This window comes from Triturus cristatus, chromosome 3_2 (genome assembly GCF_964204655.1).
Source record: "Triturus cristatus chromosome 3_2, aTriCri1.1, whole genome shotgun sequence".
Classification (NCBI taxonomy): Eukaryota; Metazoa; Chordata; class Amphibia; order Caudata; family Salamandridae; genus Triturus; species Triturus cristatus.
Window position 1 is genome coordinate 1025179273 of NC_140584.1, and position 26631 is coordinate 1025205903.

Sequence of the window (26631 nt, forward strand, 5' to 3'; positions counted from 1 at the left end):
CCTGCTCTTCATTCAGCCATCTTATCTCGTCCAAGTGCACATCTTTTTGGATATTGCCTTCAAAATCCAAGGCACACAATGTTCTTGATATGACCGGCATTAGAAAAAGCGTTGTGGTCAGCCTTTTTCTACTCTTCTGCTAGAACTACCCATGGTTCTTCTGAAGCTCACTTTGACAACTGTGCGACAAGGGGTTAGTTCAATCAAGTGGGCTACTGTTGTTTTTACACAAACTGCTCAGAGAGACATCCTGGACTAGGCACAGCACGACAGCAGTCCATGGTCTAGAATACCAGTTGAAAGGTCGTGCCTCAGTGTAATGGAATTGAAAGTCTATGAAAGGCTTTATTCTCCCATGTTGTAAAGAGGACAATCTGCTACTTGATCGAAATATGGTGGTCGAAGCACAAAATCCCCTAATATTTATAACGAATTTCAAACCTGACCAAGTCACTGCATGGTTGGAGAGGTGTATCTGTAGTTTGAAAAAAAAATTAAACCAACTCTAGGGCATGATCCAGTTAATCAGACTGAGGCACATTCTTACCCAGAGCCAAACAACCATTGCCAAATCTGTTTATTGTCTGTGCAAGTGAAACCAGTGATGAAAGGATTAGGTAATGGCCGTCAGAGTTTCTCGCCACCCGTGTTGATGCCGGTTGTTTCTGAGCTTGTTCAGCCTATGAATTATATCTCGTGACCCAGAAAGAGAATAAGATATTGCCTGCTCGTTTTGGTCACAGATTTTAAAACTTTGGGCTTGATGAAATGCTGTTACTCAGATGAATGTTTCATGATACACCTTACACATCATCTGTGCAGTCAGAAATTATACTTTAGGTCTCCAAAAGGCATTCATAGGTCATTGGCTTGAATCTAGATGGGTCTCAGGCTTGGTGAGCTGCAAGCGCGGCTGATTTCTTTACTGTGTTTTCATGGTCATTGTATCTGAAAGAGACACGTTAGTGATATATTCCTTACCTTAGAATTACCCCTAGGCGTCAGACTGGATCCAGAAAGTTTTCGTCAGCAGTAACCCTACGTGTTGGAAGGTGGCGTCGTGCGGCTCTGCGTCCGTCATGATCACTGGGATGACGTCCCGCAGCTAGTTAGACGCCGCCCTCACGCGCTGACGTCAGATCTTTCTTTTTCCGCGCCAGCAAGCGCAGATCCGTAGAGAGCGGTACCCCCAGTCAATTATTGACTGAGTTTTTGGGGACTTTTTGTCTCTGTTCTTTTGAGTCTTTGACAACGAAGAGAACGCACAATGTTAGCAGTTCTGCTTGTTGGAATTTCCAAGGCAAAAGACTCACAATTGATGAACGGAATGCAGAACAAATCAAAACATTCACCCCCAGTCAAGAGATCTGGGTTAAATCCATCATTCTTTTGCTCACCATGCCACCCCAGTTTAGACCTGGCCATAAGCAAATCAGTCTTGACCCTGTGCCTCATGGGAACAGTCCAGCTCAAACTGCCAAGCCAGGTCCTCCCTGGACCAGAAACAAGCATCCTAGGACCCGTTTCGGGGTTTCACCCCTCTTCAGCCAGGATAGCTTGATTCCAGTGGCACAGTGAGCCCAGGACCCACGTCTGGGCATACCTGGCCCACACCCTCGCCAGTTCTCTCTTCACCAGCGTGTATCCCAGCATCACTAGCTGTTGTTAGGTTTCAGTAAGATCACTGGCAGCCCAGATGTTTAATAAACCCAGTTGCGGAGTCAGCACTACCGTCTTCCCCAGTGCAGTCTGCATGTGATTTGTGGCTGCCTCCCAGAAGTGATGAACAGCCGGGCACTCCCAGAGAGTATGGTAGAAGGTGGCCTGCTGTCGGCAGCCCTTCAGACAGAGGTCGTCCTGTCTTGCGTTTATTTTAGCCAAGGTTATCCCTGTCATATATGACCGATGCAGAATCCTAAGCTGTATCAGTCTAAATCTGAGTGTGATGGCCGCTTCCCTGGGTGACATAAGGGCCGACCGCCAATCCTCCTCATCAATCGACCCCAAGTCTCTCTCCCATTGTTCTTTAAGTTTGCCAAAGCTATCAGGCAGATTGTTAGTAAGTTTCTTATACGTTAAAGATATGGCTTTAGAGTGTAGTGGCCCATCTAGCAAGCGGTCTTCCAGTGGAGAGGAGTCTGGTATGTCATCAAAACTTGAAAAAGCCGCCTGTAAGGCATGTCTTATTTGTAGGTATCCAAAATACCTCAATCAGTCTTGACCCTGTGCCTCATGGGAACAGTCCAGCCCGAACTGCCAAGCCAGGTCCTCCCTGGACCGGCAACAAGCATCCTAGGACCGGTTTCGGGGTTTTACCCCTCTTCAGCCAGGATAGGTTGATTCCAGTGGCACAGTGAGCCCAGGACCCACGTCTAGGCATACCTGGCGCACTTAGGGCGAGAAAGCAAAAGACACACAATTGATGGACGGAAAGCAGAACAAATCAAAACATTCACCCCCAGTCAAGAGATCTGGGTTAAATCCATCATTCTTTTGCTCACCATGCCAGCCCAGACTTCACGGAACCCATGCCCAGACGTGGGTCCTGTGCTCTCCATGACACTGGAGTCAAGCTATCCTGGCTGATGAGGGCTGAAAGCCCAAAACTGGTCCTAGGATGCTTGTTTGCAGTCCAGGGAGGACCTGGCCTGGCAGTCCGGGCTGGACTGTTCCCATTGGGCGCAGGGTCAAGACTGATTTGCATTTGTCACCCTGAGTGGGACGGGTATGCCCAGGCGTGGGTCCCGTGCTCTCCATGCCACTGGAGTCAAGATATCCTGGCTGATGAGTGCTGAAAGCCCGAAACCGGTCCTAGGATGCTTGTTTCCAGTCCAGGGAGGACCTGGCCTGGCAGTTCGGGCTGGACTGTTCCCATTAGGCGCAGGGTCAAGACTGATTTGCATATGGCTTGGTCCAAACTGGAATGACATGGTGAGCAAAACAACTATGGATTTAGGCCCAGATCTCTGTACTGGGGTGAATATATGACATTGTTCTGCATTCTGTACATCAATTGTTCTTTTTGGAATTTCCAAGGCGGCACTCGCTCGGCGACGCTTTTCGTCACGAGTGGAGTGGCGGTATATTGTACGCCTTTCCGCCTATACCACTTCTACCCAGAGTGCTGAAGAAGATTAGGCGCGACCGGGCCCAAGTCATTCTTGTGGCCCCAGACTGGGCTCGAAGAGTTTGGTATCCCGAGCTACTCAGTATGAGCGTGGATCCCCCGATCCGACTGCCTCTTCAGGGGGATCTTCTGTCGCAGCAGCAGGTGACGGTCCTCCACCTAAACCTATCCAGCCTCCACCTCCTTGCGTGGAGATTTAGCGGCGACAGTTGATTCCATTTGACTTGCCTCCTGAAGTCTGTGATATCATTCTGGCAGCCAGGCGTCCCTCCACTAAATCGGTATACACCTGCAGGTGGAACAAATTTGTGGCATGGTGCACAGCAAAGGCTGTGGATCCCCTTTCTGCTCCTCTTTCAGAAGTCCCTTTGTTCCTTCTTTCTTTGGCCCGGCAGGGCTCTGCTCTGGGCACTATTAAGGGCTACCTTTCTGCAATTTCTGCCTTTCTCAGGCTCCCTGATCAGCCTTCTCTTTTCAAGTCCCCTGTTGTAAATAGATTTCTCAAAGGCATTACTCACCTTTTCCCTCCTATTCCTTTTGTGATGCCACAGTGGGACTGAATCTGGTTCTTACCTATTCGATGTACGCTCCCATTGAGCCGCTACACAACTGTCCTCGTCGTTTATTGACTTTGAAGACTGCTTTCCTGGTTGCCATTACCTCCGCTAGTCGCATGAGTGAGCTCCAGGCTCTTTCCTGTAAACCTCCTTTTCTGTCTGTTCACCCGGACAAAGTTGTGCTCCGCACTCATCCCTCCTTTTTGCCAAAAGTTGTTACTGCCTTCAATATCGGGCAATCCATCACCTTGCCCACTTTCTTTCTGCCTCCGCACCCTTCCAGAGAGGAAGAGAGGCTTCACCATCTGGACCCAAAACGTGCACTCTCATTTTACCTGAATCGCACACAACAGTTCCGGGTGGATGACCAGCTCTTTGTTGGCTACGTAGGCGCCAAGAAAGGCCGGGCTGTACACAAGACAACTATCTCCCGTTGGGTTGTCTTGTGTATAAAAACCTGTTATTCTCTGGCTAAAAAGGAGCCTCCGGACATTCCACACTTTTACTAAGCCTTATTGCCTTGACAGCCAAGTCCGAAGAGATGGCTTCTTTGGCCGTTCTGTTCTCCGGGACTTTCTGGTGTGTTCTTGGTTCGCAGACCCACCAACGGGGTTGGTATTGCTGGGGTATCTATTCTAAGGTAAGGAATCAATCACTAACGTGTCTCTTTCAGATGCACAAGTTACTTACCTTCGGTAATGATATATCTGTAAGAGACATTAGTTAGTAATAGATTCCTTACCGCCCCAACCATCCTACCTGTTCTGTGAACTGATTTTTAGGGTTAAGGTCATCCCTTTCAGGGCCCTAGTTTCAATGCACCAGTGGTCAGTATCTTGCATGGCTCTGCGTTCCTGGCGTGGAAAGTCGTGTACAGAACTGACTTCAGCGTGCAAGGGTGGCGTCTAAGTAGCTGTAGCGACGTCATCCCGGTGATCATGACGCCTACGACGGACACGGAGCCGCACAATGCCACCTTCCGACGCGTAGGGGTACTGCTGACAAAAACTTTCCGAATCCAGTCTGACTCCTGGGGGGTAATTTTAAGGTAAGGAATCTATCACTAACTAATGTCTCTTACAGATATATCGTTACCGAAGGTAAGTAACATGTGCATCAGGGCAAACAGTATCATTCCTAACATAGTTATGGAAAATTGATGGATTCCCATAGGGAGAACTCCTTAGGACGTTATTTCATAGATTGTTTGTGGTGTCCTTTTGAGTATTTGTGATTCCTCACAAAAATGTCCTCAACTTAGTGTTTGGATAGATCAAAACCTCAGTTCAAGTAAATCTTCTATTTGTTTTCTCGCACTGGTACTACGGTAGATCCTTACGGGAATCTTTAAAGAAGAAAATGCTCGAAAGCAAGTAGTGTTGTTTTCAAGACCATTGGCCGGTGCATAATTGGATATGGTGTTTTGACTGTTCAAGAAGTCACATGAACCTACCACTTGAATGACTTGTCTTTTCCAAGCAAACATGCTCCATTGGTCAAGTATCATGCCAGTTCTCCCTTTGGCGGCCTGTTGGTAATAGTTAATTAATAAATATGGATCAGAGGGGAGACTACCTGCAGGGAACCAGGTGTCACTGTACCTTATGAAGGGTTCAACCATGGAGATCTCTGTGAAGGTGCTGATAATGTAAATTCATAGAAAGCCCTTGGTGCTTCCTCAGAACCCCCATTACCTGCCCAAGGGGCGTCTCATCTGGAAAGCCTAAGAATTCACTGTGTCCAATTTTAGTACTTTGAGAGTGAGCCAGGTTCTGGCTTGGAAAAGTGCAGAAGGTTCTGTTCTCCTGTAAATCATTCATGACTTAATGGATACAACTGGGGCAAACCCCTGTGGGTGCCGAACCCCAATATTTGATCACCCTGAAATTTTACCGAAGTAGTTCAGCTCCAGCGTCTCTAGTTGATATAGCGGTTACCGACTGCACTCCTCATCAGAACCGCACAATTTAGCTGACCTAAACAGAAATTAAGAAAGGAAGCATAAATCATTGAGTTCTAGGATAAAAATAAAGCAAAAGTGGATGTTTAATGCAGAAAAAGTTAAATGCAGTACACAGAAAATATGCATGAAATGCCATACTGTCTCAAAATACAGAATTACAAAATAAATGAAAAATCATAGAATGCATTAATCCCAAGTCAACAGAATTCAAGTAAGTGTCAAACTGAGTATAGACACATCCCATAGAAAGTCTCATTCAAATCGACATAAAAAATTAAAATCTCCAGTAATAGCTGTCCTAATGATAGCTGTAAAATCCCACCGAGCCCCAAAAGGATCAGCTAAGATTAAACTCGAACTTAACTTGAAAAGCTAAAGTCAAAGAACGTCAATATACAAATTACACTTTCTAAAAATAGATTCTGCAAATTCAGCATAGTATGATTATGGTTTAAGTCACATTGGCGAATCAGAAACATCAACATATTTTAAGAAGATGTTAACCCTCACCCACTTCTTAAGGTAAGAGAGATCTTCCATCGTCTTCTGCAGTAGCCGCCCTCCGGAGCTGACCAACATACAACGAACCATCCCTCTAACATGGCTCAGAGTCTGCACGCCCACCCCAACTCTTCCCGTGGAAGTCCTTAAAATTATATTTTGGGTACATGGTGGGAGCTTCATTCACTATAGTGTTTCTAATAACGCTGTACATCACTATTACATTTATGTCAAGTACATCGCTATTACATTTACGTATTTCACGTGGTACTCCGCGCAGGCAAGGGGAGAGATGGCTTTGTAGCAGGACCCTGATTGGGAGGGGGTTGAGCAAGAGAAGGTTGAACACAACATCAGAAACGACTTCCATAGTAGAAACAATGATGTCTTGCACGGAAATGTGCCGTGTGTTTCCTGTCTCATTAGCTGCCCCTCTGAATGGCTTGGGCAATTCATTTCAGGTGCAGTATCATTAGTTCATCAGTTACGAGTCTTTGCATTATAAAATCAGTAATTATAAGAAAACATTTTCACACGAAATGTGCACATTTTCCATATTTGCGAAAAACATCGTATATAAACTATAATATATCTGTGCACTACTGGTAACTCGATTGCAGGTCAAGTGCTCCGGTGCCCTTGGGCTGATTTTGCTTTATATAAAACTGTAAAAACAAAATAGACAAAATAATTCCAATGAACTGTCCGGTTAAGTAGTCCGTTACTATGTTCAGTCTATGGCTGTCAGTCATCGAGCCTCCCAACTACGTCTCCGCCCCCTTCCGCATCCTCGATCTAGATCTGCCCCGTTCCTTTATATTCTCCAGCTCTGTGCCTTGCGTCTCTTTGGGGCTTTGACCCTGCGTCTTCCCGAAAGGACTGCCCTTCACCTCCTTTCCTGCAGCTTCCTGCTCACTTCTTGTGGTCTTTGTACTAGCGGATCTGTGTCTTTATCTCTTCTCATAGCGAGTCTCTGTAGTCTGCATCGCCTTCCATTAAGTCGGTAGTTCATGCACCTCATTGTCTTTAGACTTGTAGTTGCTGCACGTTCATCCCGCTTCTCATTACATCTGTTATTCCTGCGCCACATCGTCTTCACGCCTATGTTTGCTGCACTTTACTTACATCTTAGCCTGACCCCTCCATTTCTCCTCTGTTTCCTGGCCCCTGCCTTTCTCCTCTGTGCCCTGGCCCCTGCATCACTTCTCTGTGCCCTGGGCATGTATCTAGTCTGTGTGCCCTGGACCCTGCATCCCTCCTCAGCGCCTTGGCCCCTGCATCTCTCCTCTGTTCCTGGCCCCTGCATCTCTCCTCTGTTCACGGCCCCTGCATCTCTCCTCTATTCCTGGCCCCTGCATCTCTTCTCTGTGCCCTAGGCTTTCCATCTCTCTTCTGTGCCCTGGGCTTTGCATCTCTCCTCTGTGCCCTGGCCCTTGCATCTCTCCTCTGTGCCCTGGCCCTTGCATCTCTCCTCTGTGCCCTGGGCTTTCCATCTCTCATCTGTGCCCTGCCCCTGCATCTCTCCTCTGTGCCCTGGCCCTTGCATCTCTCCTCTGTGCCCTGGGCTTTCCATCTCTCATCTGTGCCCTGCCCCTGCATCTCTCCTCTGTGCCCTGGCCCTTGCATCTCTCCTCTGTGCCCTGGGCTTTCCATCTCTCTTTTGTGCCCTGGCCCCTTGATCTCTCCTCTGTGCACTGGCCCCTTCATCTCTCCTCTGTGCCCTGGCCCTTGCATCTCTCCTCTGTCTCTGTACCCTGGCCCCTGCATCTCCCCTATGAGACTTTGCCCCTACATCTCTCTTCTGTGCCCTGGCCCCTGCATCTCTCCTCTGTTCCTGGCCCCTGCATCTCTCCTCTGTTCCTGGCCCCTGCATCTCTCCTCTGTTCCTGGCCCCTGTATCTCCCCTCTGTGCCCTGGCCCCTGCATCTCTCCTCTGTGCCCTGCCGTCTGCATCTCTCCTCTGTGCCCTGGCCCCTGCATCTCTCCTCTGTGCCCTGGCCCCTTCATCTCTCCTCTGTGCCCTGCCTCTGCATCTTTCATCTGTCTCCTGGCCCCTGCATCTCTCCTCTGTGCCCTGGCCCCTGCATGTCTCCTCTGTGCCCAGCCCTCTGCATCTTTCCTCTGTTCCCTGGCCCCTGCATATCTCCTCTGTGCCCTGGCCCGTGCATGTCTCCTCTGTGCCCTAGCCCCTGCATATCTCCTCTGTGCCATGCCCTCTGCATCTCTCCTCAGTAGTCTGGTCCCTGCATCTCTCCTCTGTGCCCTGGCCACTGCATCTCTCCTCTATAGTCAGGCCCCTGCATCTCCCCTCTGTGCCCTGGCCCATGCATCTCCCCTCTGTGCCCTTGCCCATGTATCTCTCCTCTGTAGTCTTGCCCCTGCATCGCTCCTCTGTGGCCTGGCCCCTGCATTTCTCCTCTGTGCCCTGGTCCCTGCATCTCTCCTGTGTTCTTTGGTCCCTGCATCTCTCCTCTGTTTCCTGGCCCCTGCATCTCTCCTCTGTGCCCTGCCCCTGCATCTCCCCGCTGTAGCCTGTCACCTGCATCTCACCTCTGTAGCCTGGCCCCTGCATCTCTCCTCTGTAGCCTGTCCCCTGCATCTCACCTCTGTGTCCTGGCCCCTGCATCTCTCCTCTGTGCCCTGCCCTGCATTTCTAGTCTGTGCCCTGGGCCTTGCATCTCTCCTCTGTGCCCAGCCCCTTGCATCTCTCATCTGTGCCCTGCCCCTGCATCTCTCCTCTGTGGCCTGGCCCCTGCATCTCTCCTCTGTGCCCTGCCACTGCATCTCTCCTCTGTAGCCTGGCCCCTGTATTTCAACTCTGTGCCCTGTCCCGGCGTCTCTCCTCTGTAACCTGTCCCCTGCATCTCTCCTCTGTGCCCTGCCCCTACATCCCTCCTCTATGCCCTGGGCCTTGCATCTGTACTCTGTGCCCTGCCCCTGCATGTCTCCTCTGTGTCCGGGCCCCTGCATCTCTCCTCTGTGCCCTGAGCCTTGCATCCCTCCTCTATGCCCTGGGCCTTGCATCTCTCCCCGGTGCCCTGGCCCCTGTATCTATCTCTCCCCTGTGCCCTGGCCCCTGCATCTCTCCTCTGTGGCCTGGCCTCGGCATCTATCCTTTGTGACAGGGCCACTGCATCTCTCCTCTGTTTCCTGTCCCCTACATCTCACCTCGGTGTCCTGGCCCCTGCATCTCTCCTCTGTGCCCTGGCCCCTGCATCTCTCTTCTGTGCCCTGGCCCCTGCATCTCTCCTCTGTTCCCTGGCCCCTTCATCTCTCCTCTGTGCCCTGGCCTCTGCATCTCTGCTCTGTGCCATGACCCCTGCATCTCACCTCTTCGACCTTGCCCGTGCATCTCCTATGAGACTCGACCCCTACATCTCTCTTCTGTGCCCTGGCCCCTGCATATCTCCTCTGTTCCTGGCCCCTGCATATCTCCTCTGTTCCTGGCCCCTGCATCTCTCCTCTGTGCCCTGGGCCTTGCATCCCTCCTCTGTGCCCTGCCCCTGCATCTCTCCTTTGTGCACTGACCCCTGCAGCTCTTCTCTCATCCGAGCCTCTGTGCTTTCTCTGCTCATCAGTCTTCACTGCTCTTTTTGTCGCTGCAGAATCCTTGGCTCGTGCACAGAGCTGATGCAGGCGATACAGATGCTGGTGCGATCGTCCAAGGATCTCCAGCGGGACATAGTGGAGAGCGGAAGGGTGAGTTTCACAAGCGAGATGTACTTCTTGAACTCGTTGACTTGCCTTGTAGGTATAGAGAATCCGAGATGCTTTGTTCTGCTCTCCAGTATTATAATCTTTCACATGTTTATGATTTTATTGTAAAACTGAGGGTTTTTTATATCTCAAGGGTCTGTGTTCTCATTTCATTTTTTTTAAAATTATTTTGTTAATGCATTTTATTTATTTATTACATTTATTTTATTTGCCTCTGCAACACTCTGAGGGCCAGGTGTATGACCGTTTTTTGCGGTCGCAAAGTGGTTTTAGGCCCGTTTGCAACCGCAAAAAACATGTGGCCAATGTACCAACCCTATTTTGCGAGTCGCTAATCAATTAGCGACTTGCAAAATAGGGTTAGCGACTCGCTATTAGAAAGGGGCATGCCAAGGGCGTCTCTTCCTAATAGCGAGTCCTGAATTCGCGTATCAATGTTTTGCGACCGCAATTGCGGTCGCAAAACACTCGCAGTTTTCCACCTTTCTCAGAAGGGTGGTAAGGCACTCGCAAACGGGGACCCCTTCCCTTTGGGAATGGGTGCGCAAATATTTTTTAAGAGCAGGCAGTGGTCCCAGGGACCACTGCCCGCTCTTAAAAAAGGAAACGGAAAAGCTCAATTTTAGTTTTTTAAATGCATCCCATTTTCCTTTAAGGAAAACGACCTGCATTTTTTTTTAAAACTGCTTTATTTAAAAGCAGTCCCAGACATGGTGGTCTGCTGACCCCAGAAGGTCACCATCCCTGAGAGTGCTAGCCATTCCCAATGGGGTCGCAAATTGTGACAGCCTCACTAATATTCATAGGCATGCAATTTGCGACCCCATTGGGAATCGCAAACGGTGTCTGAGACACTGTTGTACATAGCATTTTGCGACTCGCTAATTGCCACGTGCAATTGGTGAGTCGCAAAATGCTATTGTACATCTGGCCCCAGATATACGACGATAGCATTTTGCAACTCGCAAATTGCAACAGGGCCCTGAGGACCCCGTCCCGTTTGCGAGTGCCTTACCACCCTTCTGAGAAGGGTGGTAAATTGTGAGTGTTTTGCGACCGCTGTTGCAGTCGCAAAACATTCATACACGGGTTCTGGGCTTGCTATTAGGAAGGGACGCCCTGGGCACGCCCCTTCCTAATAGCGAGTCACTAACCTTATTTTGCGATTAGCGACTTGCAAAATAGGGTTGCTACATTGGCCACAAGTTTTTTGCGGTTGCAAACGGGCCTGAAACCCCTCTGTGACTGCAAAAAATGGTCAAACATCTGGCCCCAGGATCTGTATGAGACACAGGAGCAGCAAGGGTTACTACACCAAAACTGAAATGTAGCCCTACCAGAATAGAAGCTACATGCCTTTAAAGAATAGAGAGGTTGATAGGTGCTGAGTGCAGTGGAAAGAAAGAAATCTGGCAGTGCTAAGTTAGTTGACAAAGGAGATCTTTACAGCAAATGTTCTCTTATATGCAGTGTAAAAAAATAAGGTATGGTCCCTTTGGATAAAGTGATAGCACAGGCCTCAGAGGCCAGGGTGTAAAAGAAGGCTCGAACAAGCCCTGAGGGGCACCAGACAGGAGCAACCACGCGCAGTCAATTGCTAAAGGGTCAGCCACTAGAAAGGAAGATGAGCTGAGCAATCTCCCGCCTCACCCAAGTGCAGCCGAGCTCGTCACTGCAGAGGCTGGTCTGCGCAGATAGTTCACAGAGGTGTCAAGTTCCACCTAAGATGGCCGTAGTCTGCAGCACCAGAACCGCCCAGCCAGCTTGGCCCAAGCGAGCTGGCCAGCGACCCACAGGTTGAATCGCGCCTTCATTCAAGACTAGTGCTTATAGCAGCGGCGCGTAACACAGGCCACCGCAGCCCCCGCGGTGCAGGGGGGCCCCTAGTTCCAGGGGGCCCCCTCCGCACAGCACTCGGTCTGCAGAGCTCCTGAATGAGCCCGGAGGGGGCCCCTCCATGTGCCTTGCAGGGAGGCCCCCTCGAGTTTCGTTACGCCAGTGCCTGAGCGGCCATCTCAGCCGTTGACATAGGACTGAAGTTCAGCAACTGCACATTTCAAGCCCTGCGCACCCCCCTTATTGGCCGATGGGTTTCGGGCCACTCTTTCCCCTTTTGCCGTTCTGCCCCACTAACCCCCCCACCCCACACCGTTTGGTCTTATGGGACAGGGGGTGATTTCCTGCTTTTTGTTGTATCTCATCCCGGGTACCACAGTTCCCGGGCCTTTGGCGACGTCTACCTCGGCGGCCCCTCTACCCTATACGGGTGCGGACCCTGCTGGCTCAGCGTCTCCCGTACAAAGCATTGCTACCCCTAGCCCTTTGAGGATGTGAGGATCCTTAACATTGCAACAGTGCAATGCATGTGACATCATTAAGACATTGACACTCTTTGTGGATACAACATGTTGCAAGTCTATTGGTTACACAGGTTTGGTTAGCTTGCGGGCTATCCCAGTGCGGACGGGGAGTTCCTTGAGCAGCGGCAGTCCCATCCCGAGATAGCTGGAGCTGTCCTGTTGGTATTTACAGCACCAACACACTTAGATTCTTTACAGCTCATTCATCCACAGTCGGTTGCCAGCACACTCTTTGATTTTGTGTCGTGCTGCTGACCAGTCAGAGCGAGACCCAAGCCAGTCTCCACAGTTGCTCAGGATTTCAACTGTCACTTGAGGGGTTAAGGAGCGCCGCTGCGTCATCCCAGGCCCCGCTGTAATGACTCCCAGTGAGCTGGGGGATTGCTTTTGGCTCCAAGCTCCACTCTCTCTTAAGTTGGTTAAAGCTTTAGGATCGCCCTGTAACTCCGCCTTGCAACCATGACTAGTACTTCTGGAAAACAAAATTGTATTACACGTACATGTATGTACAGCCACACAAATATATCGTTATATACATCTTTGTATTTATGGATCTTCCTTTCTTATTTATTTATTTGCTGTGAAAGTTGTTGGGAGGGTTGGTGGTTAAGGCCGATTGCCAAAGAGGCCCGGCCCTAGAAGATGACCGCTTATAAGACCACCTGGTCTTACTCCGCCCCTCCTGACACCCGGGGCAATAAAATAGAGGGGTGACTGACCCTCTCCCCTTACGGTGTTCTTGTGTGTTCAGCTCACATCCTAGCAGAGGACCCAGTGCTTTAAATGGGAAACAATAAGTGCAGGCACTCATTCAAATGAGCTAGAGCTGCAGTGAGGGGGCGGGGCTAAGGGCAAGACATGATGGTTCTTAACAACTTCTATATTAGTTGCCGCACATATCAAAACACATGAGAAATGTGTTTATATAAAGAAAGCAGGTTTACTCATTACACAAAATGAAAGAGAAATGCGATAATATATTAACATTTTCTTTTTTTGCAATAGTTGCACCTTCTTAATGCCATACGGTTAATTGCTGTTTGGCAGAATACTATATTTTTTGAGCACGCGAGTAGGAAGAAACTGAAAATACCCCCACTTCAAACCAAAGCTCTTATGGCACCAAGCTAATGAAGCAAATCATCATAACCCTTCCCAGAAGATCTCTCTTGTCTCTTCCATCGATCTATCCATTCATAATTTCATCCTACCACTTACCTACTGATGTCTACCATTTAACCTTTACATTCTAGCGGCTATTCAGTCTTTCATCAATCATTCAGTTTTTCACCATTCCGTCTATCCACCCTTCATATTCAAACCTATCCATCCATCCATCTCCAAACCTATCCTTTCACCCATCCATCTCTTTATCCACCCTTTCCCTCACCCATCAATCCTTTCACTCATCCAGCCATTAACCCTTTCACTCCTTTATTCAATCCATCATCCACCCTGTCATCCATCCTCCCTACCTTTCATTCATTCATCCATCCAATCTTTCACTTATCCACCCATCATCCGCCCTTTTATCTAATCATCCACCCTCTTTGACACGTGTATTCTTTCACTCATCCATCCATCTATTCATCCATCCATCTATACATCCACCCTTGCTCACTCATCCATCCACTCACTCACTCACCCACCAACCCTCCCTTTTACGTTATTTATGAATCTTTGTCTCTGAGCAGAGATGTACAAACAAAGTGCCACACATTTTCTTTAAAATACCTCCTGAGAGTGTCTGGATTCTCTCACTTTTTTCTTACAAAAACAGGCATACACACAAACATAGCAGACACACAAAAGACTAAAGTGTGATAAAAGCCATCTTTTCACTTCATCTACCATGGCTTTTTTAATTGCCACCAGAGCCGGACTGGCCGTAGCCTGTCAGTGCCACGGCACTGACAGGATTCCTTTGCTTGCAGGAATGCACAGGATAGTGTAAATGTGATTGACAGCACACGGCCTAAATGGACCTTGCTCTGTCAAGCACAGCGTGATGGTGAGCACCCGGACATTATTCAAATGAGCCCTGCTGAATAGCTCAGCTGGGGCTTACATGGTGGGGGGGGCTGCAGAAGCTGCGCCTTGGCTGCCAGAGACACATTCCACTCCTGCTCACCAGCACAGCTAATGAGCCTACCTTTTCATGAGTACCGGTACTCTCCACGGCAGTAGGGAAGTGCCGGTACTCAGAGTGATAAATCTAAGAAGTGACGGTACTCAGTACCGGTGAGTACCGGCCCATTTAAAGCGCTGAGAGGACCAACAGTAAGATGCTGTTCCCTCCTCGTCGCCCTGCGTGCGGCGTGTCCTGCTGTGTTGCCTGAGCTCGCCCCCCATGACTGCTTCTGGCACCCCTTTCAGGGCATGGGAAGGCAACAGAATCTTGTGCTGACAGCCTGGACGGATCGCTACAGAGAAGGGCGCGTTGCCAGCAGGACAGAGATCTGCCATTGCGACTCGCAACCCGAGGAAGGAACCTAAATACCCACTTTTGATAAAAAGTGAAATTCTGGAGGCATAGGGTGTGTGCCCCATGAAACGCCTCTTTCCCTCGACTCCCCCCTCGTCGACCCGGCCCTCGAGAGAGAAAAGATCACCATTCGCTACCTTGCTCGCTTTTGATAATATAACCATCATCAGTAATCTGTTCCCGCATACTGGAATGCCGGCTAAAATTCAATTGCTGCAGGTCCGCCTGGTGGATAACAAATCTTTCTGGTGGTCGCAAGGTGACATATATGCCTGAACAAAACATCTCAGTAGAGATTACTCACCAGAGTACGTGTAGCAAAGTTTAGTTCACTTTGAACATCGATTAAAAAAAATCATGCCTGTGCAGACACCACATACGCATGGAATTGGTGCCAAAACAGGCTACAAAAAAATTACAAAAGTTAAGAACTGTTCTTTGTACGGCCTCTGCAGCCCCAATTTAGCGAGTGTAGTCTTTAGTGAGAGGCACGTGACTTTCTACCACGTCACCTCCTTTAGTCTGGAGCAGGTCACTTGCTAGGACAGTGCTTCAAAACTTCCCATTCGCCCTAGTAATACCTCAGACTCTACCCTTCCTTTCCTGTAAATCTCTGGGGGCTCATTTATGGGCTTGGACGTTGCTGCGCTGCACTGCATGACAGGGAAAGGGTAATTATTCCCCGTATTTAAAGCAATACAGCGCATTCCTGTCCTTTCCATTGCACTAGCCCCCTTTTGACAGCCTAGTTCCAAAGCAGACACCCTTTCACCATGGTGCAAGGGTGCCTGTGTTGCATGCAGGATTGTTTGTGTGCAGGAAGGGGCACAAAAATACTGCACCACGTGTGGCCCTGAGTGGATTCATAAACGCTGAGTAATGACACGCAGTACACATCACTGCATTGTATTACTCTGCGCCAGGGAGGCGTTTCCATGGGCACTGCGTGGGTGTTCCAACGCAACATCCATGGATTTCGACGCATTCCCAGATTAGCAGAAGTGGTAGACCTGGGAATGTGCCAAAATCCTATGCCACCCAGGTGAGGGGTAATTAGGAGAAATATGTTTTTTTCTCCTCGTTTTTCATCTTTCTATATGTGCTGCAGACTATGCTGTACGAGAAAAAGGCCACCAGGGATTGTTTTTGTGCAGGAAAGTGCCCCTTCCATCAGTGCTTAATTTGAGCCGGTGGCTCACGATGCTTGCCAGCGGCACTTAATTGTCTTCACCGGGGCTTGTGACAGTCTGTCACAAGGTGGCGGTGTCTGGCTAATTTAAAGATGACGACAACAACAGTTAATTATTCATTCAATAACCATTAAAAATTACTATTATATGCCTCCCAAGCCATTCTTATAGCTTTGGGGGGGCTGAAATTGTCTGAATTGTCACACTTATAGGAGTCTGATGGTTAGTAGTTGTGTTGGCAGCATTGTCATTGGCAGCATGGCACGGGCAATGTGCGGTTCAAGATGCAGTGGGCTCCTGACGAGAGCCCTTGCACTTATTTGTTTTATACAAACTAAGCACTGCACAAGAACAATCCACCTTACAATGCAGACACCCTTGCACCATGGTAAAAGGGTGCCTGTGTTGGCACTAGGCAGCCATAAGGACCCCAGCGCAGAGTAAAAGGCAGGAATGCAGGTTTTGACTTAACTGCGGCACATTCCTGCCTTTTCCCTGACACGCAGTGCACCAAGGTGACTTGCTGCGCTGCGTGACTTGCTCATAAATATGGCCCATAGTTTCCTCAATATTGAACACGTAGGAGATTGACGCATGTGCATCTCCTGCCATCTGGTGGCTGAATTCAGGAACAGTATTTAAAAAACACCACTAGTTTAATTGAAAAGTATTGTTCACCCTTCCTCAATGATTCTTCTGCCTGGCGGTCTAGATCTGTGGGCATGATAGGACCTCGAGTATTTTTAATGGTGGAACGCAGTGAGTACCTGTGCAAACCTCTAAAGTCCTCCTCGGTTTTTGGACTATTCCCTGTTTGCATCTGTATTTCCCATGGCAGCTGTTACACCTGGCATTTCTTGGTGTGATTACCCCTGACATTTTGCCTCTACCTCCTCTATTTTTGATGCTGTGATGGATTTTGTTTTTCTGGCTTAGATGCTTTGGGCACTTTGCCACTGCTGATCAGTGTCAAAGTGCAAGTGCTCCCTGTATAAAGTGTTCTGTTAATTGGTTGTCCATAATTGGTATGTTTGTCTTACTAGTGAAGTCCCTAGTAAAGTGCACTATGTGTGCCAGGGCTGGTAATGCAAATGCTTCTAGTGGGCCTGCAGCACTAATTGTGCCACCCACACAAAGAGCCCTAAGAAGAGATCTCAGGCCTGCCACTGCAGTGCCTGCGCACAGTTTGTTAACTGCCTTGTTGTCCTGGCAAGTGCACCCACTTGCCAGGCCTTACCTTCCCTTTTTATGCACATCAGACATCCCTATAGTAGGCCCAAGGTACCCCCCTGGGCAGGGTGCAGTGTATGTGAAAGGTAGGACATGTACTGAGGTGTGTACCATGTCCTGACAGTGAAATACTGCCAAATTCGTTTTTCACTGTTGCAAGGCTATCTTGCCCATAGGACAGAATGGGGAATGCTGTGTCCCAAGTTTCCAGCATATCTTCCCATAGGCATAAGATGAAGAGGTGGAGTTTACTGTGCCTGAACTCAGAATGTAATACATCTTTTTGTGAAGATGGTTTTTGAATTGTGTGTTTAGAAACCACGCTTTTAGAAGTGACTGGTTTCTTGCCTTATCCATCCTGTGTGCCTCTGCCTGGTTATATATTGCCTGCCTGGGTTTAGATGTGACAGGGTCTGGAAAGTGTCCTGAGCCGAGGGAGGATAAGGTGAGACAGCAATAGGCTGGCCTGCATTTGATGTGGGGGGGAGGAGTAGCCCCCTGGATGTGAAGAGGGCTGTGTTGCTTCCACAAAAGGATGGCTCCACCTCCTGCAGAGTGTCTGGGCCCAAGACCCTGACTATCAAAGGAAGAGGGTGTGCACTGGCAGGAAGACACCCAGGTCTGGTTTGGACTGAGGTCAGAGCCCCCTGAACACAAAGACTTCAAAGGCATTTAGGGGTATGAATGGAAGAGCTGAAACCCCTGTACTCAAGACAGATTGTACCTACTTTGTGATCAAGAGGAACCTCTGCCAAAGAAGAACAGCTGAAGAGACTGAAGAGAAGGACTGCCCTTGCTGTGTGTTCTGGGGCTGGCCTGCAGTTTGCTGATTTGACTAAGGAGAGTACATGGGACTTTGCTGTGTGCTGTGTCCCCCTGCTTGTGAGGACTTTTCTGTGTGCTGTGCCCTGAAGTAGCATGTCTCCAAGGGCCCGAGGAGAGCTGGTCCCCTGTTGTGGAAACTCAGGAACATAAAAGTTTCCAACCGTGTCTCAGCGACGCTGTGTGCGTGGTGCTTTTGCACGCCTGAGACTTCCGTGTGGTCCGTGGTACTGTTTACGAGGTGTATGAGCTACAACAGAGGGACCCTGAACTAAGAAATATGTGAGGAAAGTGTCAGGGAAAATATAATCAATAACAACAAGGACTTCCTACACCTATATACTTGGATTGAAGGCCGTGCGTCCATATAAATAAAGTATTGCCCACAGACTAGGTGTACAAAAATATATGACTAAGTCGTTTATTGAATTTTTTTCATTTTTTAGAAAGACTATTATTTATCCATTTTAAATTGGAAATGAATTACAACATTTAGACAAAATCATTATGTCAACAACAAAACACACCATATCGACATAAATAGAAATAGAAAACAGCAATAGAAAACATCAAAGCACCATACGAAACTGACAGGGGTACAAAAAAGAATACATGTAAGACAATGCAATTTTTTTAAAAAGACAGTTCATCATAAAAAGTGCAACAAACTATAACCGCCAAGACAAGCGCCTTAAATCCAAGTATATAGGTGTAGGAAGTCCTTGTTGTTATTGACTGTTTACGAGGTGCCCCGTGATCGCATTGCCCCCGCAGCGTGAAACATCGTCCACGCTGCTGTATTGCTGTTTTTGGCCCGAGCCGTCATCGTAACTGAGGCTGTGAGTAAGGATCACTGCCACTGGCCCGAGCCGCAAGGTGCTAAAAGATTTCTTGAAGCCAAGGAAGCTACAAGGTGAAAGGAATCGTGATCGTTGTTTGTCGAGAGGAATCTGCCCAAGATCATCAACGAAGGAGAAGGCAGCGCCGTAACCCATCTGGCTACAGTGTCGCCTAGCAACAGAACCGCAACGTGATCGGGATCGCCCAGCAGGAGGGAGAGAGAGAGAGCGAGGCAGCGCACCCCCCCAGGTAAGGCTTGGGCACCGGTCAGGAGCCCCAAACGTGTGTGGCCTGGGGAGGCGTGCAGGAAGAGTACAGGAGTGCTCCGAGCCATCCCACTGCACTGCGTTAGACTCGATGAGTCCCCGAGCGGCCCGTACCTGCCCAGCAAGACCGGGGAGGCCCCTTTAAGCCTATGACTGTTGTCTCTGCTGTTGGGGCCTTGTGGTGCCCGAGTTGACCGCGCAGATTGCATTACGAACCGCATTATTATTGCATTACGAACTGCCTGAATCATGCATTAAGGACTGTCTTATCACTACATTATGAACTGCATTACGAACTGCATAGCATTGCATTAGGACTGCATTAGAGATCATGAATTGCTCATTAATGCCGCAAGAACCTACAAGTGATTGCTGGCCTAATAACCGGCCAAGTGAATTATTACGAAGACGCATATGTTGGTTTTCTATCGTTTGGTCTCTTTGTATTCTTTTTTTATAAAGATACCGCTATTTTTCTGCAACCAGTGTAGTGTCCATTTGTGGTGTTATCACTGTGTTACTGGGAGTGTGGTTGCAAATACTTTATACATTGCCTTGGAGATAAGCCTGGCTGCTCGTGTCAAGCTACCAGGGGGTGAGCAGGGGTTATCGAAGGGTGTGTCCCTCCTTACCCTGACTAGAAGCAAGGGTCCCTATTTGGACTAAGGGATCTACCTCAGCCAACTAGAGACCCCCAGTTCTAACAGCAACAAATACCCAAAGCTACGGGGGGCATTAAATTAATACAGCTGTATGTACATGTACTTGTATAGATAGAATGCAGGGTTCTCTTTGACAACGGCGGCCCCTCCGTTAGGGCAGCGGAACGACGCCCCACTTCTGCCTGCGCCGCCGCAAAGCTGAAAAATAATATACATTGATTACCATTTTATTTTTCCCATTCCCTAGCCGAGCCATGTTTGAGGCCGGGGTCACTGCTGCTAACTGGCAGCAGAGAAGGGGTGCTCACTCCACCTGTTTATACTGTGCATGTTATTTTGGCCGACTGTCTTGGAACGGCCAGCATGACATGCGCAGTGTAAACCTCTCCACCCAGCAGTCTAAGACAGCTAGGCGGAGGGCAGACACAGACCCCCATTGCCTCGAGGAGCCTCGAGGCGCGTCGAGGCTGCCTGCTCCAGCCAGTGCTGGCATTGCTCACATATTGCTATTCTGCAGCATGAAATCAGCGTCGGGATTTGTGTGGAGAATTGCATCGCTGCAGTCAGAGCAACGAGGGACTCACGAGGACCTGATGAGGCGAGCCAGCACTGATAATTGCCCTCAACGCCAGAGCTGGCAGTCGTGGTTCGTTATAAATGCTGTGATACAAATCCTGTTCCAGCCTTCATCCTCCTAGAGCTGGTTCAAGTCACTCTTGCGTATCAGCAATTGTCTGTTTTATTTGTTCTTGAGTGGTCCAGGCCCCAGCATACTGCAAACCCTGCAGGCTTCCTATTCATTTCTCCAACCCCTAGTAAAAGAGGCTTGTGAAATTGCTGTGGGGAATTCTCTGTTCGAGGCATATGAGCTTTTCCTTTGTCTTCAGGGCCTGGAGGCGGGGCTTCTGAAGTTTTTTTCCGGTCGCGACTATGGCCTACAGGCGAAGTCTTGACCGGAGCCTTTGTTTTGTACTAGTCTGGGTGGGATGCTCCCAGAATGCTTTCCTTTTTTAATTCTTTTTCAAGATTTGTGAATGAAACTGTCTCACTGCTTTAATATAGTGTTCTGTACAGGGGCTCCAATCTAAACCGTCTATCCAGTAGCACTCTCTGTTCTCTCATAGTCAAGATGATCAGGATGATTTCTCAGCCAGAGGCAGCTCATCCAAGTGAAAAGACGCATTCCGAAAACACAGGCGACAAAAACATATATTACAAAATATAGACTGCCAGAATAAAATCCGTACGAAAATATTATACAAAAATTCCAGCCCGTTCAAAATGACAAAATTCAGCCACACACACTTCCCACCTATTGTGTGACTGGGTTAAGTTAATATATTAACTTAAGCCCTACCATATTATGGGGCAAGTGTTAGAAATGGGGTTGAATTCATGTAAAAAATGTTCTTGGGAGATAGCTATATATGATAGAAATGCTTGCTTTAAAATTTTTTGCATCTTTGTTTTTGTAGAATTTATTTTGTGTTTTAGGTGCTGCTATGTATTGCACTTTTGTAATATGAAAGAACTGTTGAGGCACCCCCTTACCAAGTGATAAATGTCCTTGTCTAGGCTTGTGATATTGTGGGGTGGTCAAATAGGAGGCCCCCTTAACTAGTGCTAATACCATTTTGAAAGAATGGAGCAAGGAGATTGACTCTGTTTGTGTTTTTTGTCCTAAGGGAGCTGCATCCCCCAAGGAGTTCTATGCCAAGAACTCGAGGTGGACGGAAGGTCTCATCTCTGCCTCAAAGGCAGTTGGCTGGGGAGCAACATGCATGGTGTAAGTGGTGATGCATGTGAAGGCGCTCATTATATTGCAGTCCACACAAAATACTATCCAAAACCAATTGAAGTAAAACTGAATTCAATGTAATTAGAAGCACACACCTCATGGTGAGCTGTGTGACCACTTTTACATTCTAGTTCTTTTTAATCTGTAATATGCTTTGCTCGTCTGTGTCCACTGCCTCCCTTTCTGATGTTGGAAATGCTGCACTGTTGGGGTTTCTCTTTTGGTGTTAGAGGTCTGCTGTGTGTGACTGCCTCAAAGTCACTCCTTTTGTCTCTAGTGTGCTTTGTGTGTGTGATGCTCGACTCTCTTCCGGTCTCTCAGGCCTGCCTCACTTTTCCTCCTTGTGCATTGGACATGTCATGTTGACGTTGGATCCTTTCCAGTGTTGAGGTTTAGCAGATGCCTTCTGCCCTCGGTTTACCTCAGTCGCTTAGTGTGTTGGACCTGCTCCATTAGAGCTGATTCTGATGACTTTTGGATCCAATATGTAGCTTTTATGTTTTCTTAGCCTTTACTTGCCACTCGCTACTCCATCCCCTCATTGTGATTGTTGCTATTTTTGCCCATGTCCATTCAATATGATCTCTGAAATAATCCATGTCCATAATTCAGAACAGAAAACAGTAAGACATTGAACGATCTGAACGTCTCTGATTCTGTCTGTCCTCTGTGTCCCCTACTTGCTCTGTGTATGTTGCGAGCTGTCCTTATATTGGTTCTGTCTCTTTTTCGAGAACCCCAGTGCTGTTTTCATTGTCATGGACCTGAATCTGCAGATCCTACCCTGCCTCCTGAACCTACTCTATTGTTTGTATTACCAAATGTTGAGACAGCCCCGAGAAAGCTTTCAAATTCCAAATAGACGGCTTTAGAAGGAACTTATATTTGTTTTAGAAATATCTGAACTCTTTCTTGGATTCACAAAGTTATTTAAAATTTCAGTGCTTCTAGTATAGAAAGGAGCCTAACTGCTCACACTTTGGGCAGACGTAGGGCCATATGCATGGGGAGGGAGATTTTAAGGGACTAGGTACCCCCTGCCTCCACCAATATGCCCCACAAATTCAGCTGGCAGCAGGCAGGGCTCACAGGTTATAGTCAAGAAATAGTTTGAAAAACACAAGCTTCACTGATATTATCACTTTCTTTACTTCTGAAAATATTCATCATGCAAATGAAAATTGAATACCTGCATTGCTTTGTGAAGCAATCTTCAAACCCTTTCCTTAACTTTCAAATGTTTAGTGAATCTTCTCAATGTATGGTCATTTACAATGAATGTAATGTAGAGGATTATGGTAATGCTGCACGAGTCACTGTAAAGCATGCATTAGCGAAATTCATTTTTTACTTATCAGCTCTCCCTTTTTTAAGTCGGTCTCACTCTAGGAACAACTGGGGCTAATTTACTAAGACTTAAGGCCGTTGCAGAGTCTGGCAAAAGGGATTTGCTAAAGATATAATGTACTGGAACTGTGCCCTTTTCTTGGTGCAGATTGCGCTTTTTATTAGTCTGCAGCACTTTGCATCAGTGGGATGTTAAATGGGTGGTACTTGGGTGTTACAGCACAGGCTCCCATGTTGTAGATGCAAAGTCTGATCTATTAAGATAGCTAGACACAAAATAACCCCTGCTTGAAGCAGGCTCATCTATGATTTGTTTTCTGCTAACATTTCACATACTGCATGCATGCTGCACTGTACAGGAAATACGCATCCAATCTGAAAGAGACACGTTAGTGATAGATTCTTTACCTTAGAATATCCCCAGGCGTCCGACTAAATCGGATAAGTTTTCGTCAGCAGTACCCCTGCGCGTCAGTAGGCGTCATCGTACGGCCAGCGTACATTGCTGGTGTCGTAGCCGCCGAGATGACTTCGTCAGAGCTACTTAGACGCGCCCACGCGCGCTGACGTCAGTTCTTTCTTTTTTCGCGTAGCAGCGCAGATCCGAGAGAGAGCGGTACCCCTAGTTAAAAGTTTTAACTTGGTTTCTGACAACTTATTTTGTCGTGTACTTGACTCCTGGTGCAATAGGGATGCCCGGGTTTAAGTCCTGTAGGGCCTGCCGTCGAAACATGTCGGTATCGGACCCTCACGACATGTGTCTCTTCTGCTTGGGGCACGCCCATGACCCCGAGGCGTGCCCCGATTGTCAGGCCATGGTGCCGAAAGCTTTGTGGGAGCGCTCCCGAAAGTTGTTGGAGGTTCAGCAATCGGTTTCGCGCTGATCGAGGTCCCGATCCCGTGGGAGGTCAAGGGACCGGTCGCGGAGCCATCAGCATCGCTCGTCGGAATCAGGGGCAGGTAAGTCTAGGTGACATAAAAAGTCGAAGAAGCGACGTCGCTCTTCCTCTACCCCTCACCAGTCGCGGTGGAGGGGGCGGGCGGTAACTCCCCCGCGGCTCCTTTGGAGACTCCGGCGTTGCCTGTGACCTACCCACCCTTTCCGGGCCCGCACGCGACTTCGGACGAGGTGCAGGCCTTTATGTCGGCCTTGCGTAATTTGTTTGCCCCGCCGGGTCCTTCCGGAGCGTCTTTGGGCCCCGCGGATCCATCGGAAGGGTTTGCCTCCTTGCCGCCGTCTCTGACCTCGGATACGCCGGCTCCATACCCTGCGGCGCCGCCGGCTCCGGCCTCGGCTTGGGCCGCGGCTCCAAGTGGGACTGGTATCTTACCTTCCCATTCCATTTCTTGGAGGGGAGTTTATTCCATTTTCCAGGGCACCTCGTCCTTACCGGCCTCTTCAGCAACCGGTGGACGAAGGGGAATACTGGGAGGGGTCTGAGGACCCTCTTGCAGCTCAGTGCAAGGATGAGCTTGAGTGGGGGAGGCGATGTGGAGGGTCCAGTGGATCTGGATTTCTCTCTACACCCTGGTACTCTGTCCCCTTCTTCCGTGGCCACGGAGGAGGTTGGGACTTTTTCGGTGGTTTTGCGTAGGGCAGCTGAGGCTCTTAACCTCGAGCTTCCTTCTGTACCTATCAGGACCAATCTCCTAACTGAGGTCCTGCAGCCGCAGTCCGCCTCTGCGGAGCCATTACTGCCCTTCAATGAAGCGCTTACTGATATCCTGTTGGGCACCTGGATTAAACCTAACACAAGAGCCCCTGTAGACAAGGGTGTGGCACGCCGCCATCGCCCGGCGCCGGGCGAGCCCAGCTTTCTCACATAACACCCGACGCCTGAGAGTCTGGTTGTCCAGACTTCTGCCTCGCCGAGTGCGTTCCCTTCTGCTCCTCCGGACAAGGGATCTAGGAAACTGGAGCAATTTGGGAAAAATCTGCCAGCTTTGGGTTGTGGGCTGCTAGGCCGCTATTCCCATTCTGTGTGGGACACTGTCGCACAGGTGCTGCCTCAGTGCCCTGTGAAGGCACGGGCGGTTCTCTCCCAAGCCATTACCAAAGGGAGAGATGCTGCAAAATGTACTATTTGTTGTGGGCTTGACACGGCTAATTCTCTCGGTAGGGCACTTTCCACAACTGTGGCGCTCCGTCGTTATGCTTGGCTCTGAACTACTGGCTTCTCTGGGGATGTCCAGAGCACCCTGTTGGACATGCCCTTCGATGGTACATGCCTCTTTGGTGATAAGGCGGATAGCACCCTGGAATGCTTTAAGGACTCTCGGGCTACGGCCCAGTCCTTGGGTCTCGCCACCACGCGTACTCCCTCGGGGTCTGCTTTTCGGTCCTTTCGAGGTCAAGGTTGGGCGCCCAGGTGCGCTCTTTTCAGACCCGCAAGGCTGCACAGCCACAGTCTCAGCGCAGCCGCGGACGTGGGACCCGCCGTGGTGGGTCCCGAGGACAGCGTATGGATCAGTCCACCACCTCTCCTGCCGCCTCTGCCTCTAAACCTTCCTAGTCCGGTGTTTCAGGCCCACCTGACGCCAGTGGGTGGCAGGATTGGCCATCACCTTCCCCATTGGCGCTCCATAACCTCAGACAGGTGGGTTCTGCAAATAGTCCGAAGGGGCTACTCCCTCCCCTTCGAATCTACCCCTCCAGCCATGCCACCTCAGTACCACCGCATTTTGGGGGTACACTTGACACTTCTCCAGCAGGAAGTTACGGCCCTCTTGGCCAAGGGGGCCATCGAGCGCGTTCCGACGCCAGAATTTAGGTCGTGGTTGTTACTCCCACTACTTCTTGGTTCCAAAGAAGGACAAAGGTCTGCGCCCTATCTTAGACCTCCGGAACGTCAATCGCTTCCTCAGGAAGGAGAAGTTCGAGATGCTCACACTTGCTCAGGTCTTGTCTGCCCTAGACCCGCAAGACTGGCTGGTAGCGTTGAACTGGCAGGATGCTTATTTTCATATCCCCATCCTGCCAGCCCACCGGAGTTACCTACGGTTGACGGTGGGCCACGAGCACTTTCAGTTCACCGTGCTCCCTTTCGGCCTTACCAGCGCCCCTCGGGTGTTCACGAAAGTGATGGCGGTGGTTGCAGCTCATCTGCGCAGATCAGGGGTTTCAGTCTTCCCCTATCTCGACGACTGGCTGTTGAAGGCGGGCTCGCCCCAGGCAGTCGTCTCCCACCTCCAGACTACGGCCGACCTCCTGCATTTGCTGGGGTTTTACATCAACGTGCCGAAGTCGCACCTGATTCCCTCTCAGAAGCTCCTTTTCATCGGAGCAGTTCTGGATACGGCGCAGTTTCGGGTTTATCCTCCCGAACAGCGAGTCCGGGACATTCGGGCTATGAATCCGATCTTTCGGCCCTGGTTCTGGGTTTCGGTCAGGAACACTCTAGGCTGCTGAGCATCATGGCCTCCTGCATCCTGCTGATCGATCATGCCAGATGGCATATGCGGGCTCTGCAGTGGAACCTGAAGTTTCAGTGGACGCAGCATCAGGGGAACCTGTCCGACTACGTCCAGCTCTCGGAGGGCACTGCACAAGACTTGCAGTGGTGGCTCACGAACCAGTGTTGGGTCAGTGGCAGATCCATCTCCCTTCCCCAACCAGAGCACACAGTAGTGACGGATGCATCCCTCTTGGGATGGGACGGCCACATGGGAGAGGCGGAGATCATAGGCCTCTGGTCTCCAGCGGAGTCCAAGCTCCATATCAACCTTTTGGAGCGCAGGGCGATCCTACTTGCACTCAAAGCATTCC

General features: G+C 49.3%; 1 protein-coding gene across 1 annotated transcript in view; it reads left to right on the forward strand.

Annotated features, from left to right (window-relative positions):
* Positions 1 to 26631, forward strand: part of HIP1 (huntingtin interacting protein 1) — a 352795-nt gene that overhangs the window by 276751 nt on the left and 49413 nt on the right. Inside the window, exons 25-26 of the mRNA XM_085649657.1 lie at positions 9754 to 9847; positions 21406 to 21506. Of these exons, the coding sequence (XP_085505783.1) occupies positions 9754 to 9847; positions 21406 to 21506 (195 nt within the window). The remainder of the gene's footprint in view (positions 1 to 9753; positions 9848 to 21405; positions 21507 to 26631) is intronic.